This window comes from Excalfactoria chinensis, chromosome 8 (assembly GCF_039878825.1).
Source record: "Excalfactoria chinensis isolate bCotChi1 chromosome 8, bCotChi1.hap2, whole genome shotgun sequence".
NCBI lineage: Eukaryota > Metazoa > Chordata > Aves > Galliformes > Phasianidae > Excalfactoria > Excalfactoria chinensis.
Window position 1 is genome coordinate 10,773,715 of NC_092832.1, and position 18,825 is coordinate 10,792,539.

The 18,825-nt window shown below is 44.1% G+C and overlaps 2 protein-coding genes and 1 non-coding gene across 12 annotated transcripts in view; 2 read left to right on the forward strand and 1 right to left on the reverse strand.

Moving 5' to 3' along the window:
- Positions 1-9,087, reverse strand: part of EVI5 (ecotropic viral integration site 5) — a 62,093-nt gene extending 53,006 nt beyond the window's left edge. For 6 of the 10 annotated variants that reach the window (XM_072343043.1, XM_072343039.1, XM_072343041.1 and 3 more), the window contains exons 1-2: positions 8,125-8,255; positions 1,429-1,658 (exon numbers count right to left, since the gene is read on the reverse strand). In XM_072343043.1, the coding sequence (XP_072199144.1) occupies positions 1,429-1,577 (149 nt within the window). In that variant the 5' untranslated portion in view covers positions 1,578-1,658; positions 8,125-8,255. Of the gene's footprint in view, positions 1-1,428; positions 1,659-8,124; positions 8,268-8,607 lie in introns of those variants that run through there. The other 4 variants (XM_072343042.1, XM_072343037.1, XM_072343034.1 and 1 more) reach the window with 4 other exon arrangements.
- A 1,175-nt stretch (positions 9,088-10,262) lies between these two features.
- Positions 10,263-17,509, forward strand: RPL5 (ribosomal protein L5). The gene is made up of 8 exons (XM_072343050.1): positions 10,263-10,414; positions 11,276-11,345; positions 11,443-11,558; positions 12,934-13,068; positions 13,657-13,859; positions 14,830-15,007; positions 16,648-16,736; positions 17,345-17,509. Exons 1-8 carry the CDS (start codon positions 10,412-10,414, stop codon positions 17,442-17,444), a joined length of 894 nt encoding a protein of 297 aa, XP_072199151.1. The 5' UTR covers positions 10,263-10,411; the 3' UTR covers positions 17,445-17,509.
- Positions 14,539-14,634, forward strand: LOC140255902 (small nucleolar RNA SNORD21). The gene has a single exon (XR_011904592.1). It is a non-coding gene; the product is annotated as a small nucleolar RNA SNORD21 (small nucleolar RNA).
- Positions 17,510-18,825: the final 1,316 nt, after the last annotated feature.

The following is an 18,825-nucleotide window of genomic DNA, read 5'->3' on the forward strand; positions in this document are numbered from 1 at the left end:
GAGATATCTGATAGGACAAACTACAATTAAAATTCATACTCAAAACAAACTAAATGTGGGGTTGAACAACAAATCTGTCTTAAAGATTAATCAAATGAAAACAGATGAGTTAACCTGAATTGTACTAAATCAAGAACACAAACCTAAAGAAGAAAAGCTAACAAGCCCAAGCTCACATGCTTTGAAAAAGCAAACTAGCTTAACTGCAGGGTTTAATATAACTACTCTAGATGTAGAAATCTTACACCCTAACACAGATAAGCAGTCCAAAGAACAGATTACAGTTTTTCAAATATAAATGAGACCCTTGGTCATAAACAGAACCAAAAGCCACAGATTAAATGCAAATTAGCTTTCTTAAAAGCACTCAATTTGCCTCCCTTTTTTCTTCTTTTGATAAATTTTAGATGTCTACTAGCATAGCAAAATTCACAGAACATCTTCAAATGAAAGGTAATTCTATAAACCATAAGGAAAGGAGGACGACAATTTAAAGCTGACTTCCATTCTTAGTCATGAGCTGCAGTTTCCTTGTAAGTTACTTTACTATCTGGCTACAGAATCGGAACATTAAGAGAAGACATGCCAGAAGGCAGTTGGCATTACCTTCTCTGCTCAGTTACAGCAGCCTATAAAAAAATTCAGGACAAACAGGAATGACTGATTAGGGATTTATCTTTCAAGAAATTCAGTCATTACGTACCTGTCACTATTAGCATAACAGCAGCATGCATCTATTATTCCTTGCAAATAAAAGATGCTTGAACACTGCTCTATCTGTAACAACAGGCCTCCAGCCATAACACTGGAGAAACTGCAAAGCCTCCTGTATTAGCTGTACCTGTACAAAATTACCTGAGCTGCAGACTAAATTACAGAATACAAACTCTCCTCGAACCCTTAAGCTAAATAGCAGAATAGCAGCTTCTACCTTTCTAGTATTTCCAACAGAAAATCCTGCTCTATGTACAATATTATAGGTAAAGAGATAACATACTAAAAGGCTACATGTGAGCATGCTGTACAGTGGAAATCAAGAAGGAAAACAAGGGAATTCTGAAGTAATTCACATCTCAAAAACCTGTAAAAATACCATTTTTATATAAGAATGTGAGGACGTTATGCAGAAGTCTCATTCCTATGATACTCCATTTCAGTTGGGATACTGAAGATCATTTGACTCCAACGTAAATTTTTAGAATACACAGCAGTCATAGGCGCTTCTTTAAAACCAGAAAGCTAACACTTCTGAACATTCTACAAAAACAGATCTCCAAGAATATACGTTCCTAGAACATTAATTCTTAACCTTGAAATTAAGGTGCTGTGCCATGAACTACATCCTCCTTTAAGTACCAATGTTGAAGCCACAATAAACCAATTCAGTCTTATTACTATAGTCTGTAGATCAAGAAGTTTTGCATTTACCTGTTCTGCTCCTCAAGTTTAGCCAGTAATTCTAGGTCGTCTGGACTCAGCTGTGCTGGTGAGGATGGTGATAACGCTGGTGTAGACAGAGTGGTAGAGGAGGATGTAGTGTGTAAGGAGGCAGATGGACTTGCCACCTGACTGGCCATCTGACTGACGGTGTGCGATACAGTGTTCTTCACCCATGAGAGAGTAGAACTCAGTTTTCCTGCAACTTTGTCTGTCGCCACCTGTGAGGACAAAAAGAGGCTACAACAGTCTCTTTTTTTTTTACCTCATCCTTTTAGTCAGCCTGCTTTCACTGCACAGGGAAAAGATACAATATGCCTCAATTGACATTGGGTTGTTTCTTTCTCCAGAAGGACCAAAGCTGTCAGAAGCAATACAAGAAACAGTAACACCAATACAGTATTATAGAAGAATTAACACACAAGTATATTGATAATACACAGGAAAGATATAGAGGAATTTGGTTTCTGCAGTACAGAAATACCACAGGTCAGTTCAGACTCTCCATTACAGGAAAAAAAGGCTTACTTTTAAAAACAAATTGAGAAGATAATAATGGCACAGGACATGTAGAAAGATAGATAAGGAAGCAGTCAACTACTTCATAAATGACAGAGAAGCAGCAGTAATGTACCACTGCAAATAACCTAAGCTCCCCTGATTTCTGTTTGCATGTAAAAGAAATCCTGTACAGTGTGGGGCAGAGGAACAAGTGAATCACACTTCTGATTTACACCAAAGTAAAGGATTCTTTAGTATCTGCCAGCACGTACAAAATAGTTAAATTCTGTATGCTTAATACTGACTCTGAAAACTGTAATGGGTTTTGCTAGAAATACTCAAATACAGGGTTACAAACAGTAAGTAGTGAACAGTAAGGCCCTGTGATGCCATGCAATGGAAAGCACAGCAATAATACTGGAGTGACAAAGTCCTAGGCTACAGCAAATGAGGACAAGCCCAAGCGCAGCAGCCACAGAAGCAGAAATAAAGGAAAAAAATTTGATTACCTTTGGAAGGCCTCCAGTAGGCAGGGACCTCCAGCAAGATCCCCTCACCTCCACTGCCAGCCCTTACATGAGGTCTGGGAAGGGATGGATCCTGGCCCCACACTCCTTCCAGTCACTCAGGTGCACTGCATGCAGCTGAGCTGCCCTGGGTTGACCCTGCCTTCCACCAAGGTGCTCAATCACTGTTTCAAGCCGTGACTTAGCATTTCTGCTACAGACTCCCAAAATAAGCATCTGAAATGTTCCAGTTGGCTCCCGCACCACTTAGGCTTTCCTGTGCAACTTCTTCTGTCCTTTCCAGTACTACAATATTAAAAAAAAATAATAATTTTTTTTTTTTTTTTAAAGCTCACCTTGGAGATGCACTTTTGAAACTAGTGCTTCAACACCACTTTTTATAATAAAAAAAAGAGAAAATAGATTTCAGAGTCTCAAATTTGGCACATTCATTACTACTTCAGTCTATTGCTGTTGAGGCACAGATTATTTGTTCCATTTTAAGTAACTGATTTATGATACAGACAACACACACGTCTCATTTGGTAAGAGGACTGAGTATTTTCTCAAATGTTTTTAACTGCTTCAAACATGACAAGTAACACAACTACTCCAAAAATAAACACTGGCAGAAACAGGAACAATCTTAAGAATACAGCAAACAACTGCCAGAAGTCACACTTCTGTTTTGAGCAGATATCCACATATAAACACTAGAAAAAGCATTGATTTAGAGTTTCACACTGTGACACAAGCAGGAAGAAGCGGTATATAATCCATTTTTATCTCCTTACAAAGCAAAGTAATTAAGACGAGTTAAGGTGAGAAATTAAGTCCAAACTGAGTACAGCTTACACAAGACTCACACTCTGAGTTCAGAGATCTGAAGGGGATGAGGAGGTAGGAAAAAAAACCCTAGAATTTACTTAGTAGCAGATCACTGGGCATTAAAAAGTCATGCAAAAGTCTGTAGGAACAGATTAGGTAATGAATACTAAGAGAAAGTATGGCTAAAAAAATTATGCAAGACAACAGTTAAATCAGCATTTTTCAGATGCTGAATTTCAAGTTACATTTGAATAGTAGAAAAGATAACCCACAACACCTGGAATGCACACCAAATCTAGAGAACTGTTCAGATGACCAAAACATTACTGACCATCATCATTCCGCAGGAACAACACCGCAGTCAATCAAATCTAAGAACATTTGATTTCCCAAAGAGGTACCCCTCAAGATCCTACCAATTAATAACATTTCACAGCCTGCACCCAGGAACCCCACTATACCACTCAGCTGGTATAGACTTTTGAGCACAGCATGCAGGCTCTTGTTCATTGCCAGCTAAAATGCATAGTTAATGGTGGTAACTGTGTTGAAAAATAGTGTTACTGTTCTCCTACCTGTTGTAGTTTCCATGGAAACCAACAGGAGGCACTACTTTCAGAGCAACCTACATACACATTTCTGTAGACACTGAGTTTGACCAATACTCTGCATTTCCCTGAAAGAAACATGTATTAAAGCTACGGGTGTCTCAATTCTGAGAAATACCGTTTCAACAAGTCTTGTTGTACAACAAAGAAAAAATAACTGCAAGCCTTAATGAATACTAATGTTTTTATGTATACTACGTATATTTCACATGCTCTCTACTCTTTCTTCCCTTCCTAAGAAAACAGAAGTAGTTCTCATACTGCTCTACATATAAAGACAAAGTCTAACACGGTTTTCAAGCAAGCTGTATAGCATTCCACAAACCCAGATCCCCGCTCACCTCAAAAAGTTAATAACATTCTAATACCTGAATAACAAACTGAACTGGCTCAGTGAAGGACATACAGAAGAAGCAGCTGGTGAATAAAGCCTGTTTCCATGCCTCCTGACAAGCTAAAATCCTAGGTTAGGGCTCAAACGTGGTTTCACTACAAGCTTCATCTGCATCTTCTATATATATATATTTTCATTTCACTCAATTCAAATCAAGACTGAGAAGAATGCTGTTTGCTCACATAGTCTTGATTTTTCTCCTATTTTCACCTACCAATAGTCAGAAACATCACTGCTAGAGCTCACCAGCTTTCACCTCAATCACCTGCTTCCCAAGTCTTTTTAGTAGGACAAGTCCACCAATAAGTGGGAAAAAATGCAAAGGTCAACAAAGTAAAGATCATCCTTAGTGCCAGTGGGACATGAAAAAAAATAGCAAAACTCCCAAGCCTATATGATGATTGGTACGTGTCTCATTACAGAATTCTAGCTTGCATCCATCACTTGGTCTTCAAAAATATCCAACAATTCCTTGTCCAAACGTCTAGGAGATACTTGCTAAAGCTGCAGCCAGACCCTGAAAGTTCCATCACTAATAGGTTCCAAGGCAAAATAAAATCTAAAATAACTCTAAGAAACACAACTGCTTTGCTTAATGAATTTTTGCTCTGCTGTTTCAGAGAACAGAGAACAAGTAAGTGAGAAATTCTTTTACCATGTCTGAAAGTAGTCTGCTGTTCAAACTATATCTAAGTCAAGCATCTTAAGAGATGTAAAGCTAAGAAACTATGCATTTTTTATACACATATTAGTGTACATATACACTTTACACAGTGATGTAGAAAGAAACACTTTTGGAATATTTGGTTTTGACTGACTATTAGTTTTTGATGCCCATTTTACATGACATTCAATAGTTTTTCCTCTCATTAAGGTAAGCTCTTCTCTAACATCCTGCTAGTTACAAGTGCACTGCCAAATTCTGCCAGCAGCAACCCACTAGGAAAAGACAAGCTCCATCTGACAGTCTGAAGAAACCATATTTAAAAAACAAAAGCAACCCACACCAGAATTAATACAGCATACGATACCGGTGAATCACAGACCTGTGTCAGCACAATATTAATACTTACTAAAATTAAAAAAAAATGATATATCAAGAACATTTTACGATGCCATCAAGCAGGCATTCAATACTATACTACAGAGACAGACAAAATTTGTTCAGACAAAAAAATAACACTTGATAGCAGCTTTTGGCTGTTTCCCAAGTTAGAAACGGATACAAACAGAATAAATGTCCACAGTCGCTCTCTATGCCACCATTTTCATTTTAGTCCAAATGCCCAACCCTGGTACTGCACTTCAACCCCAAATACACAGTAACTGCTTCACCCCAACTTGGAAGGGTTCGTTTTACAGAAAATCAGTATGCAAAGTTGGCAGTTAATACAGCCTGTAGTGACAGCCACTGTAGCGTCCTTCTCAACAAGACCAAAAGAAATTCATGTTCTTCACTGCTCCAATCCCAGAGCACAACAGATATTTCCTAGGCTCTCCCTGAAACGCTCCTTCACAGCTGACTCAATAGTTTCCAGAGTTCTCAGGCAGTTCAACAAGTTAACAGTAATCAAGGATAAACCAGACTTCTGCTAAATCACTTCTGCCTCTACCTTGTGGGCATGCAGCTTTTGCTAAGCGTACATGTAAACAACAGGAATACCTCACTGCTGAACGTGAGCTGAGCAAAGTAAGCTAAGTCCCCCTCCATTATGACTAAGCCACCCTCCCAGTTGCCAACCCCCAAGTTATTCCAACCACCACTTGCTGCAGAAGGAAAAGATGCTCTTTAACCAAAGATATTTAAGCAGATGACTATAATGAAGACAGTACTCCCCATTTAAATTAACCAAAAAATTAACAACAAGCTGATGTTGGTTTTCATAAGGTAAATAAGACACAGGGCTTTAACTCAGTGTGCTGTCTAAAAACACCATCACACAGTCAGAACTTCAGAGGAGTTTTAAGAGTCTAACAGATCACAATTATAAACTTAAATATAAAGGCAAACAGTCAATACGTAAGTACATATTTTTATTAGAAAAAAAAATACTGGAAAAAATACTGAATTCAGAGTATGAAATGAAGGTAAGGAAAAAAGTTGCTTAAGCAAAGAACAACCGGTTTGGTTTTTTTCCCTTTTAGACTGTTACATGAGAACACCGAATTAACAAGATAAACAACGCTGGTTTTCAAAACGCACTGACAAGGAACTTCACTTCCCCCTGTTCTCCATTTTTCAAATACTTCTCCCTCAGCCCTATCCAAAGAAGAAGCTGACACCAACTACTTAAGCACTTCACTTTCCCCCAGCCCTTCTGTCAGCTTTGAGAAGCTTCTCCCACCTCCTCCTCCTCCCCAACTCCATTTTACCTACTCCATTCACCAGCTATCACCTGCTTAATTACTCCGAACGCATCAGGACAAGCCTACAGAAGAAAAATATACAGAAGGCAATGAAAAAAGACACGCAAAGAATCCAGGCCACTGACCTCCAGCTCAGGAAGCGCCTGAGCCTCAGCCTGCTCAGAGATCTGAGGAGGAAACAGATTCTTGTTTTCAATTGTTCTTCTCCAAACATCTGCTACTCTCAGAGGCACTGTTGGGCTGGCTGGACCTCAGGGACATTCACCACAGCTGTTCTCATCCCAGCTTAATCAAATTCAAGCAATGTTGATTCATAATAGCTAGTGTTTTCCTCCTGATTATCCCTCTTCCACTGTCCTCTATTTCCTCTCCTAACCCTTGCTTGAAATTGTGCTTATACTGAGCTACCTCAAAATACCTTTAAATACTGATGTCTGTATGCAAATACAGAGCTGTATGACCATGACCAAAGCAGAAATCGGAGGCTAGAAAGGAAGATATACGGACGCGTTTAAGCAAAATATCCACAGGAAAAACAAAGAGAATCCAATTAGTGTATCTTTTAGCCACCAAGTGAATGGGAAAAAAAAAAAAAAAAAAAAAAAAAAAAAAAAAAAAAAAGTAAGAAAAAAAAACAACTTGAGTTTTCTGACAAACGCTTCCAGAGATAAGTAAAACACAAAATGCTGCCAATCTCCTCTGTACAGATGTGACTCCTTCCTACAGCTCTTGTAGGCCACTTGTCAGAAAAAACTGACTCAGGACAACATAAGAATGTTTTAGAACGTGCTAACTGATTATACCAGCTCACACCGCCAATTCCAGACACCATGCCAACCTCTCACAAACTGCTCTCTGATCAGCAGCGCAGGAAATGAGCAGGAATTCTGTGTGACTACAGAACACCTCTGGACACTGAAGTTGAAATAAAGCTTAAGTAGCCACAACACCAACATCGACTTCTTGCCCGTATTAAACAATCAAGTCGGTGCAGATGAAGCACGAGGTGTCACTGAGACAGACCTCTAAAGCACCCTTTGAAAACTCCTCAACAACCACACACCCAAACGTTCTTGCTTTAACGATACCTCCATAAAAACGTGACTGAGAAAAATCTCCCTTTACAGCTAAATCCCTATGAACGCCCCGCAGACCAAAGACGAGCACTCCTCCCTATCGCCACCCTGGCCTGCCAGCCCCACGGACTCACGCTCTCCCCACCGAAGCGCCCACCTTGCCGGCCGGCCGGGCCGAGGTCCACGGACCGCACGGCCCCCGGCCCGGCCTCGCTCTGCAGCGCGCCCCTCGCGGCAAGGAGAACCTGGGGCTGAGCGACTCAGTCCGCCAGGGTCCAGGAACGGCACCGCCCGGCCCGACTCTCGGGGACGGACGTCGCGGCCGGGCGGCCGCCGCACCCCGCCTAGGCCCCGTCGCGCCCCACCCCCGGCCCCTCAGCGGCGGGGGCGCCCCGCCCGCGCCTCACCTTGGAAGCGTCGCCCGCCACGGAGAGGTGCGAGCATCGGCGTCCCCCGCGCCCCGCGCCGACCTCCGCCGAGCCGCCTCCCGCCCCGCTCCGGCCCGCCTCCCGCTGTCCCCGCCGGCCCCGGCAGCCGGGCCACGTCCCTGCCAGCGCCGCGCAGGCGCAGTCCGCGCGCAGCCGCCGCGAGGGGCTGCCCCGCGCCCCCGCAGCGCCAGGCCCGGCCCGCCGGGGCCTCTTTCTCGCGCCGCCGCGGGCTCGGGAGCGGCCGGCTTCCCACGCGTGACGGGCCGATAACGGGCCCTGCTACTGTCGGCAGCCGAGAGCCCAGCCCGACGGCCGGGGCGGCCGCACGGCTCCGGCTTCGCCGCCGTTCATTCGTTCGCTGCGAAGCCGGGTGCCGGCCGGGTCTGCCGAGCCTTCCCCGCAGCTCCGCGCCGCCCCATCACCGCGGCGTTGAAACGCAAGGCGGGCCGGCCCGCACCTCACCTCTTCCCGCCGCCGGCTCCCGCGTGCCGCACACCGCACCGTCACGCGCCGCGGCACCGGAGCCCAGCGCTGCCGCCCGTCTCTCGCGCCAGGCGGTGACACCCGGCACCGCTCCCTCTCAGTGCCTCCCGGTGCCGACGTACTGCCCGCCCAGCAGCCGGCACGGTGTCGCCCGCGCACCGGGTGCCCGCGGTAACGCTCTCGGCAACGCTGTGCGGCCGCGGGCCTCAGCCCTGCCCGAGCGGCGCTGCCGGTCCGGATCCCGCTGGGGTCCCGGGGCAGATCCGGCGCGAGGCCGCCTGCCGTCGTGCTCCCGCAAAGAGGCGCGAGCAGCTCCGGGCAGAAGCCTGTCAGGGTTCTTGTTTGATAGAACTGACCTGAAAGCTTAAAACACAGAACTGAAGGACGCCAACAGGAGACACGTACGATAGTCCATAGAACGCAGATATTAGGGGCGCAGTCTGAGGAGAAGCGGCAGAGTGCGGAGCAGCTTCCCACAGGCCTGACTGGTAGGTCACCTCAGCGAGGCCGCCAAAGCGGGGCCAGGCACGGAGCGGTCCTCCACGGCAACGGAGCTGGGAGGGCAAAACTGCAGGGCTCCGCACCCTGAGCTCACCGAGCAGAGCTCCACAAACAGCGCGAACTGAGAAACAGCACCAAGAAAACACACCCGTACGCTTCTTCTACCGTTAAAAGTTACCGGTAAAAATGATCACATCAAAAACCGGAGCTTTTACCTCAGAGAGCTCAGAGCCCTTCTGAACCGCAGCCACAGCTCCAGCGAGCATCGCGAGCGGCCGTGTGAGGCCTCGAATTTGTGAGGGCGGTGCGATCCCGTGCGCTGCCTTCCGCGGCTCGGCGCTGCGACTCGGCGGCCAGGCGAGGAGGAGCTCGGCGGGCGGCTTTGTGAGCGCTGGAAAGCAGGGAGAGCGCCGCGGTTCCAGAGCGGGAGGTACCTGGAGGTGGGAGTACGGGATCGTCACCCGATCTTGTCTGACTAAGGAGCGCTTTATGCTTTCTTTTGTTCTTTTGAGGTCGTTTATAGATGAACGACTTTTTAAAATAACGTTTAATATTCAAAATACGTTCGTTTATTTGTTTCTTTAAGCGAGGCTAACCAGAGGAACGTGTCACGGCCAAAGGTGTTGCTCTGCGTTCTCTCACAGCTCCAAGGATTAGCACAGGGCCCGCCTGTCCCACACACACACACACAACCCAACACCAGTTCTACGCAGCTCTATTTCAGCAATAGCATTTGATGGGGTTTGGGTCGGCTTAACGTTAGTTTACTGATGGGACAACGACAACGTTCCTTAAGAAAAGAAAAGAAAAAAAAAAAGTGAATGAAGTCCTTAATATTTCTAGGGCTCAGACTGTTAATATCACAGCCGTTGTGTTTTAGCCTGTGCTAAGAAGCCCTTTGCTGCCACGCGCGCCGTGCCGACACCTGCTGAGGAATCCCGCAGGTCCCGGCGGGGCGGCGCTCCGCTGCTCTCGGCAGAAGGGCGGGAGGCGGCGGCTCTTCCCGCGCACGTCCCGGCTGGCGCTGAAGGCGCGCTCCCGCCCTCGGGCCCCGCAGCGGCCGGACCCCGTCCCAGGCGGCGGCGCGGTGCGAGCGCTCCTCCGGGCCTGCAGGGGGCGAGCGCCGAGCTGAGGGGAAGGCCGTGCGGCGGCGCCCCGCCTCGCCGGGCAGGCTAGGAGCTGCGGCTGCGCAGTGGGAGCGGCCTTTTCCCCCCTGCAGTGGCTGCAGTCGTTGTGCGGAGCGGGCCCCGGCCTAGGCCTAGACCGGACAGTACCTGGCACGATGGTCAGTACCGGCCCGTACGGGACCCCCGCGCCGTAGGAGAGCTGTGTTCTCCGCTCCGCGCCCGCCGCGCGACTCTGCTCGCCCGGATGGAGCTCGATTGACCCGGGCCCGCCGCCGGCCGCTGCGGCTCCAGCGTGGCAATGGCTGCCCGCAGCACCGGAGCTGCGCCGCGGGGCGGATCGCGGCGGCTCCAGCGGAGCCCTGCGGGGTCCGGCACGGTCCGGCTCGTCCCCGCCGTCCCCCCGATCCCCCGCCGCCCCCTCGCTGCTCCCTCCTGGGCCGCGGCCGGCGTAACGCTGGAGCGAGCCCGGGCCTCAGGCGCGTGGCGGCGAGAGGGAGCGGGAGCCGAGGACGGGCGGCAGCCGGGGCTGGGCCGCAGTGACACGGGCCGCGCCTGCGGCACCTGGCTGGGGAGCCGGCGGCTGACGGGCCGGCCTTGTCCTGCCGCGGGGTGCTGCTCTGAGACCTGCGGGTGTGGGGGCTGTTTGACTCGGGGCGGTGCTAGGACGGCTCCTCGTGTTTTTGGTGGGGGGAGTTATGGTGAAACAGCCGAGGAACCAGCTCTGTGGGAGTGACCGGCAGTGAGTAGTTGTGGCAGTTAGTCTGTGCGGACAAATGTTTTATTAATAGATACGATTTATCTTTCTTGAAAACATACGAAGTCATGGGCGGGGAAGTTTGTGTGAAGGATAAAAATCCTGCTGTTGTATCTTCCTTAAGATGGTTTTGATCTCATTGTATAAGAAAACCTGTCATTTTATTCCTGATCCACCACAATTTTATTAATAGCGATTCATTTAGTTTGGATGGCCTTGGCTTACGTGGTTCCATGTAAGTAACATCTTATTTTTGTTATTCAAGGGGTTTGTGAAAGTTGTCAAGAATAAGGCCTACTTCAAGAGATACCAAGTAAAATTCAGGAGAAGGAGAGGTATGGCTCCATTCCCCATATTGCTGAATTACATTATACTGACAAATACTGTTACTTTTTTTAACATGTTTTCCACACTGTAACTGTTGTTTTTCAGAGGGAAAGACGGATTACTATGCTCGTAAGCGCTTGGTAATTCAGGATAAAAACAAGTACAACACCCCGAAGTATAGGATGATTGTACGTGTTACTAACAGAGACATCATTTGCCAGGTAATGTGATGCTTGCCACTTATTTGCCAGCCTCCCAGAAATGAACAAAAAAGGGGCATTGATGAGGCGCTTGTTAATTGTTTTGATGCCCAGGTAGTTTTAATACTGCTCTTTGGTTTCTTGGAGAACAGTCTTTAAGGTTGGCACAATGTCAGTAATGAACCATAGTCACAGTGCAGAATAATTTGACTAATGTCAACATTCTAAAACAAGGTTGTGATTTGAGATTGTGCTCTTCTAATGATTCTGAAACATGTTGAAAGTTTTAGGGGAAAACTTTGTATCTTCTCTACTGTCTTTGAATTGCTTTGAAAAGAGAGAATGTTTTGTTTGCTTGCAGTCTGCTGTGTGACCTGTCAACTCTCTTATGTCCTGTAATACCTAAAGGTGCCCTCACTTTCAGGACTTCTTACTGTGGTATTATGTGGATCATGTGAAGCAGATAGGCCTTAAGATCATTTCACTGACATTAAAGGAGAGCGATAAATAAGAATAGTAGGCACTCTTTTGTGGTACACTGTTGTATGTTGCACCACATAATGCAGTTTCTCACTGTGGTTCATTTTCCTGGTTCATTTCCAGAACGTTCTATCATAATATGCATTGTTAAGCTTAAAGATAGAACGTATTCTTCTTTCTTTCTTCGTTAAATAGTTTTATGTATGGAGAATAGTAAAGAGAGCTGCTTTCAGTCAGCTCAGGCTAAACTATATGACCTTGATGAGCTTACTTTCTCTCTCAAATTCCAAACAGAAATCAGGGGTGGCAGGTACCTTCTGACCAGTTGTGCCTTTCCAGAGGTAGAAACTTTTAGAGGCAGAGGAGGTATGGAAGTCAAAGGGAGGTGGTTCTGATATTATCGCTGTCTCACATGAGACCCCCGAGATCACAAGGATCTTATATCTTAATGCAGTCATTTTGTAATGGACAGTGTCCTCACAAACACTCTCATATTTTTGCATTTTTCAGAGGTGAATTGTATTTGTGTTATTTGAGAACTATGTGCAGAAAGTAGGACAGAATCCATCTACATGTGTAAAAATTCTTCAAAGTGTTTCTTTTGTTGGCAGTTTCCTGGTCTCTTGTTTTATATGAAGAAGTAAATAAAAGTGGTTGCCATCATTTACTGTCTCAAAGCCAAATATGAATTTGAAAGCTTAGCTTCAGCACTTAAGGAGTGAGTTACACCATAATAAATTTTTGAAAAGGAAAATGAAACAGAGCTCCTTGAGCTCTCAAGAAAAGCAGTTTGCTGGACATTCTGTATGAAGCTCCTATTGGTTTAAGTAGGTGTCAGAGAGAAGTGGTAAGCTGAGCCCACAATTACAGTGAGAGAACTAATGGTTGTTTTGTGTGTTTTTTTAACCGTTGTCAGATTGCCTATGCCAGGATTGAAGGCGACATGATTGTCTGTGCTGCTTATGCCCATGAGCTGCCAAAATATGGCGTGAAGGTTGGCCTGACCAATTATGCAGCAGCATACTGCACAGGTCTGCTGTTGGCACGCAGGGTAGGTATCTGTCACATTGTCTGGAAGTAGTTGCTCTGTTTTTCTTAAAAAAGAGAAAGCTGCCTCACTGCCTTAAGTGCTATTGGTAGTATAGATTGCAGAGTCTGTGGGCTCGTCTGAATGCTAACTTGTATTCTTTACCATATAGATTTGATGGCCTCTTGTGACTGTCAAATCACAAAGAGAAGTATGACAACATGCAGTTTCAACTCCAGCAGCCCACTTTTAAGTCTCTGCGCTTAAGTTTGGTGGAGGGAGGGAGTCAGGACAAAAATGTAAGAAATGGACCTTCAGTGAGAATTTAAATACATGTGACCTGTATTCATCCATTTTCCTATGAGCTTGTGGATAGGTCTGAAGTTTGCTAGTGTACCTGTTGGAACAAGAGATGGAAATATAATGGGCATGTGGTTATTACAAGCGTTATTACTAGCATGGAATGCATAAGTTTTGTAAAGAAATTAGTTGAAAGTATGAAGATTCTGTTGCAACTTCTGTGTTTTAAGTTGGTGATTCTTCATTTTGGCTTTAAATGGGCAGAATTTCTGAAGTGTTGCTTTTGTTTTTGCTTTTATTTTTTCCCCACAGCTTCTGAATAAATTTGGTCTTGATAAGATCTATGAAGGCCAAGTTGAAGTGACTGGAGATGAATACAATGTGGAAAGTGTGGATGGAAAGCCTGGTGCTTTCACATGTTACCTTGATGCAGGTCTTGCCAGAACTACTACTGGAAACAAAGTGTTTGGTGCTCTGAAGGGCGCAGTGGATGGTGGTCTGTCCATCCCTCACAGGTGATCATCTCTCTGGAAAAACTCCTTTAGTTACCTGAGATAATTCAGTGTGCGACAGTCTACTTACAGTGTCATTTTTATGCTGGAATAGCTATTTTTATAGCCTGATAATGATTAATTCAGTGTAGGTTCTAGGATTTATTTTGTTCAGTTGGGCTTTTTCTACCCAAAGTTGCAATTCTGGTAGTGCTGCACTGAATCTTGTGACTATTAAGAGATGCTGTTAAATTTTTAGAAAGTAAAGAACCAATTCACTGCTTTCAGTTGAAACCATCCAGTGACTGAATGCACTTCAGTAAATATTCGTTAGTTTTCACATTGTTTCAAGACTTCAGCAAGTTGTGTGTAGGTGTTCGTTTTGCTGTGTGTACATCTGAGGTCCAAAAGCAAGCACTGGTGTTTCCACACTTGTCAAGACAGTCGAGCAGTCCTCCCGCAGTTACTAATGTCCAAGTTTTGGTCATTCTTGTCAGGTAACGTGTGACCAAATCCCCATTTTGGGCATTAGCACTACGCTCGCCTGCTTCCTTCAGACAGCAAAATAGGGAGGAAACATCTGATCTCTGTTGTGGATTTTCGTATTTTCTCTTGCTGACCTGGAGTTGTGGTTTCTTGTCTGTGTTTTTGTTTCGTCTTTTTGTATGTTTTTATTAATTGTTCATTTGTTTCTAACCTGGCTGCTATGTGATGATACCCCAATGACTGACCACTCCATAGTAGGTCCATGGTGTGTAAATGATGGACTGCATAGTTTCAAGACGGGACTGATGGCAGCCGAGATGAACTTTAAAATGTCTGTTTTTCCTTTTCCTTTACATTAATTTTCTTTACATTTCCATCTTTAACTAGTGTCCTATTTCTCAGTTCTCTATAGCAGAATACGATCTCAGTCTTTTCTTTGTGGAACCTGCTTTTGAATCAGAGTGTTTGTGCAGTGTGTGTTACTCAGAATTTAACTGCTCTTTTGCAGTACCAAGCGTTTCCCTGGGTATGACTCTGAAAGCAAAGAATTCAACGCAGAGGTTCACCGCAAGCATATTATGGGCCAGAATGTGGCAGATTATATGCGTTACCTGATGGAGGAGGATGAAGATGCTTATAAAAAACAGTTCTCCCAGTACATAAAGAACAATATAACACCCGATGGGGTAAGATTTATCTGTCTGGCTCTTGACTGTTAGTAGCAATGTAGATCTTCTTGTATAAGGTTTTCTCTAGTAATGCAATTAAGCTCAATGCGTAAAATAGTAATGTGATTATTCTGTATGTTCTCCAGACAGATAAAAATGTTTTTTCCCTTACTGAGGGCTCTGTAACATATAGTAGGTTTATTGAACGTGAGGGTTTCTTTCCTGCTTATTTAGAACTACATCCTATAACAGACCATGTATTTTTTTCTGATACAGAAATTAACGCTTAAGTTTCTGTGCTTGGCTGCCCACTTGTTCCTAATCCTGCACTGCACCTGTGGTTTCTGAGGATCTGCCTTCTGTCAGATCTATTTTACATCGTGTGACCTTATTGGGAGCTGTAGGCTCCAGGCAAATACAGCAAATCCCAACCTAGTTCTGTTGCAGAACTCACCGTCTTCTGAAATACATCTGGTGTTATACAGCTTACGTCAGTATGATGTAATATATCACAGAAAACACTAAAGGATTGGTAAAGTTACCATGGTGCTTTTTAACTTCTTTCAGATAACTTGTCTGCTGTTTGGTTTCTGTTATTAGCGGCTCTGAAGTTTGGAACATTCTTATGTTGATTTTTTGGGGAAAAAAACAAGTAACATTTTACTATAAATGCCAACTTTTTATCTATTACTAAACAAACTATTCAGAGAAGATTTTCCTATTAAGTGTCTAATTGTCTTAATTAGTTGTCAGCAGAGATACTGAAATTGAGGAGAAAGAAGGAGGCAGAATAGGGTCCTCTGATAGCTTCTGCCATTGATCTGCGCAACTGGGCAGATCACCTCAGTTTTCCTGTTTACATGTTAAAGGAGAATTATTTCTACATATCGACCTGCTCCCCAGAGGTCTGTGTGTTATAGTACTGCATTAGCTGTCTGAAATGATTGCTTGGGTGTAACCTCTGCTAATGTATTGCTGTTGTTGCTAGCAGAGTGCTGCTGCTAGGGACCATGCATGGTCTTGTGTGATGAGTTTAATTTGTAGCTGCTTTCATACAACTTTTCTTACTAAGCAGTTTTGTAATGCTTACCGGGATAGAGTCCAACAAGTGGTAAGATTACATCTGATGAAAGGGTTCACGTAAAATAATTCTGGTTTAACTTAAGAACTGTGTTTTCAGAGCACTAAGCTGTGTAAGGAAAGTAAGTTATTCTATTTTACTCAAGGCAGAAGTAGAATAAGATTCTGCATTGCCTTTCAATTTAAGTGTAGGGAAACTAGACCATAGGAAGTAAGCTTCAGAGGAAAAAGCATTTCCACTGCAGGATGTTAGTCTGTACTTAAGAGACCTGAATGTAGTCTGTAGGTAACCCCTCTTACTCCACCAATTGTAAAATAAGGATAAAAGTAATTCCTTAGTTTTGTATCCAAGTTGTTATTTTTGATATTTAAATATTTGGATACTTCCAGTGATGGCCAGCAATTCTGGTAGGTTTTAACAGTGATTTGCATGAAGGAAACGTTATTAAAGGGAATCCCTGTAAGCTGTATTGTGATGATTGCTGATTCTAGTACCCTCTTTGTTAAGGATATCGTAGTATTTGATACAGTCTTACAATGCACCACAGCAGAACTGTAACAACTTTTGCCTTTTAAAGATGGAAGAAATGTATAAAAAAGCCCATGCTGCCATACGGGAGAATCCAGTCCATGAAAAGAAACCTAAGAGAGAGGTCAAGAAAAAGAGGTAAACATAAAATTTCTTCAACAAATAAGTTATGTTTAATTAACGATGGCACCAGGCAGGCTGATTTCTATGGCACTTGTGTCAAAACTCATTTTTAGATCAGATTAAGATGGGATGATTTATACGTAACTTTGTCAGGAAAGAATTTGAATGTGAAGAATCTAAAATTTAAAAGCTTTTAACTGTGCAAAAAAAACAAAGAAAAAATCTCAAGCAGTAAAGCATGACTTTGGCCCGAATAGCTGCAATTCTTTAACTGTGTATTTTAACACTTAAATGTTTTCAGGGGCAAGGCTGCCTCCCTGCAGGAGAGGGCAGGCTGATTAATGTGTCAGTACTGAAATACTACAGTTTTTTTCAGAAGAGAAACTAAGGCACAGACATTGGACTGACCATAACGGCACCTTGTCCCCTCAGAGCTCTTGAGAAACTGTTTTTTTGTGGTGCCCTAACTAAAGAAATTGAGAAATAGAGCCTGTTCCAGAAGTGGTTCTGTGTTCTAGCAGAGAATTCTTATGTCTCAGTTCTAATGTATAGAATGCGCCTTACCACTTTTGCCTCTTTCTGCTTTGGTCAATAATATCTTACACTGTGTGTTTACGTTGCAGAGTGAACAGTACCAAGATGTCCCTCGCCCAGAGGAAAGACCGTGTTGCTCAGAAGAAGGCTAGCTTCCTCAGGGCCCAGGAGCGTGCAGCTGACAGCTAAGACAACTTCCACAATTTTCTATGAAGCTTTGGAAAAAGTGGCAATAAATTTATTGACTAAGCAACTGTGTAAGACTACTGGCTCGTTAATACAACTTAAAGATCAGAATATTTCCTGTAATCCAGGTACGCTGGGGCCTTAAGGCTTGTTGGTTTTGTTTTTTAAATATGAACTCATTGAATGAAGGTAAAGACAAAGCTACCACGCCGGAATTATTCCCATAATAGGGGGAAATAATTCTGATGAATGTATAGTGTGACTAGGTAGAATTTGTTCCTTTTAACTAAAGGATGACTTAAATTAATAAATAACCTTTACAGGTGCTTGACCATCTTTCTTGCAGCGTATGTAATGCTATGAGAGATGTGCACGTACCTTAAGGAAAACAGACCTCCACTGTAGATAGCCTTAAGCTTTTAGGAACATGAATAGCAGTGCTCTGCAGACTGTAAGTGAGTACAGCTGACAGCAGTACATGTTGAAGTATCGAAGGTTCCTCCACAGAGGGAAATAAGTACTTAAAAGTTGTGGCTGCTGTTGAAGCAGGTGCTATCTTAAGATGAAATAGCTTTTATTTTTATTCAGGGATCAGACAAGAGAACTTACTCTGATGCTGGATATATTTGCTTAATTATACAGGTTGTAACTTGCTGTATTCTACAGCTGTCTGTGAAACTGAGATACTGAAATTGCTTGCATGCTTTCACCAAGTAGCATACACTGATGGACTCTGTGCTGAAGCATTTATAAATTGAACAGAAATGCAGAGCACAGCACTGAGGTGTTTTATGCACATATCATTCTCTCTACAAGATGAAAAGCTGAAGAACAGCAGGGTTGGGGATTGAACGTGGTCAGACCCTGTACAGGATCAGAGTGATTAAGACTTGAGAGTTACTACTCAGATATTACCAGGAAAAAAACCCAGAACACTATCATGTTATATATGTGTTACTCCACCTTGTTCCTAGCTGTTATGAGCCACAGGGTTCCCATTCAAGCAATATTCTGTGGTCCCAAGCAATCCCCTCTGTCTGGCAGTTGTGGTCTAGCTCTGACTCGCATAATTTCTGCAGTAATTGAGGAGGATTTAAGTACAAGCGTATAGCTGTATTTCTGTGGGCAGTAACAGCGCTCCATCCACAGCTGTTACTTCTTTCACTTGTCACAAACCAGCACTCTCCTATGGAGGGGTTTTTGCCGTTGCTTGTTTTTAAAACTTCGGATGATTCTGCTGTCAGTGCTTCACAAATGTTCTGCATTTTCAGAAACACATTGCTGCTAAAGCACACATCTTCTAGGTAACAGGCTGGACATGCTGGCATAAACACTCCTAACACGGCATACTGTACCAGGCCTTTTAAAGTGTTGAACCAAAACA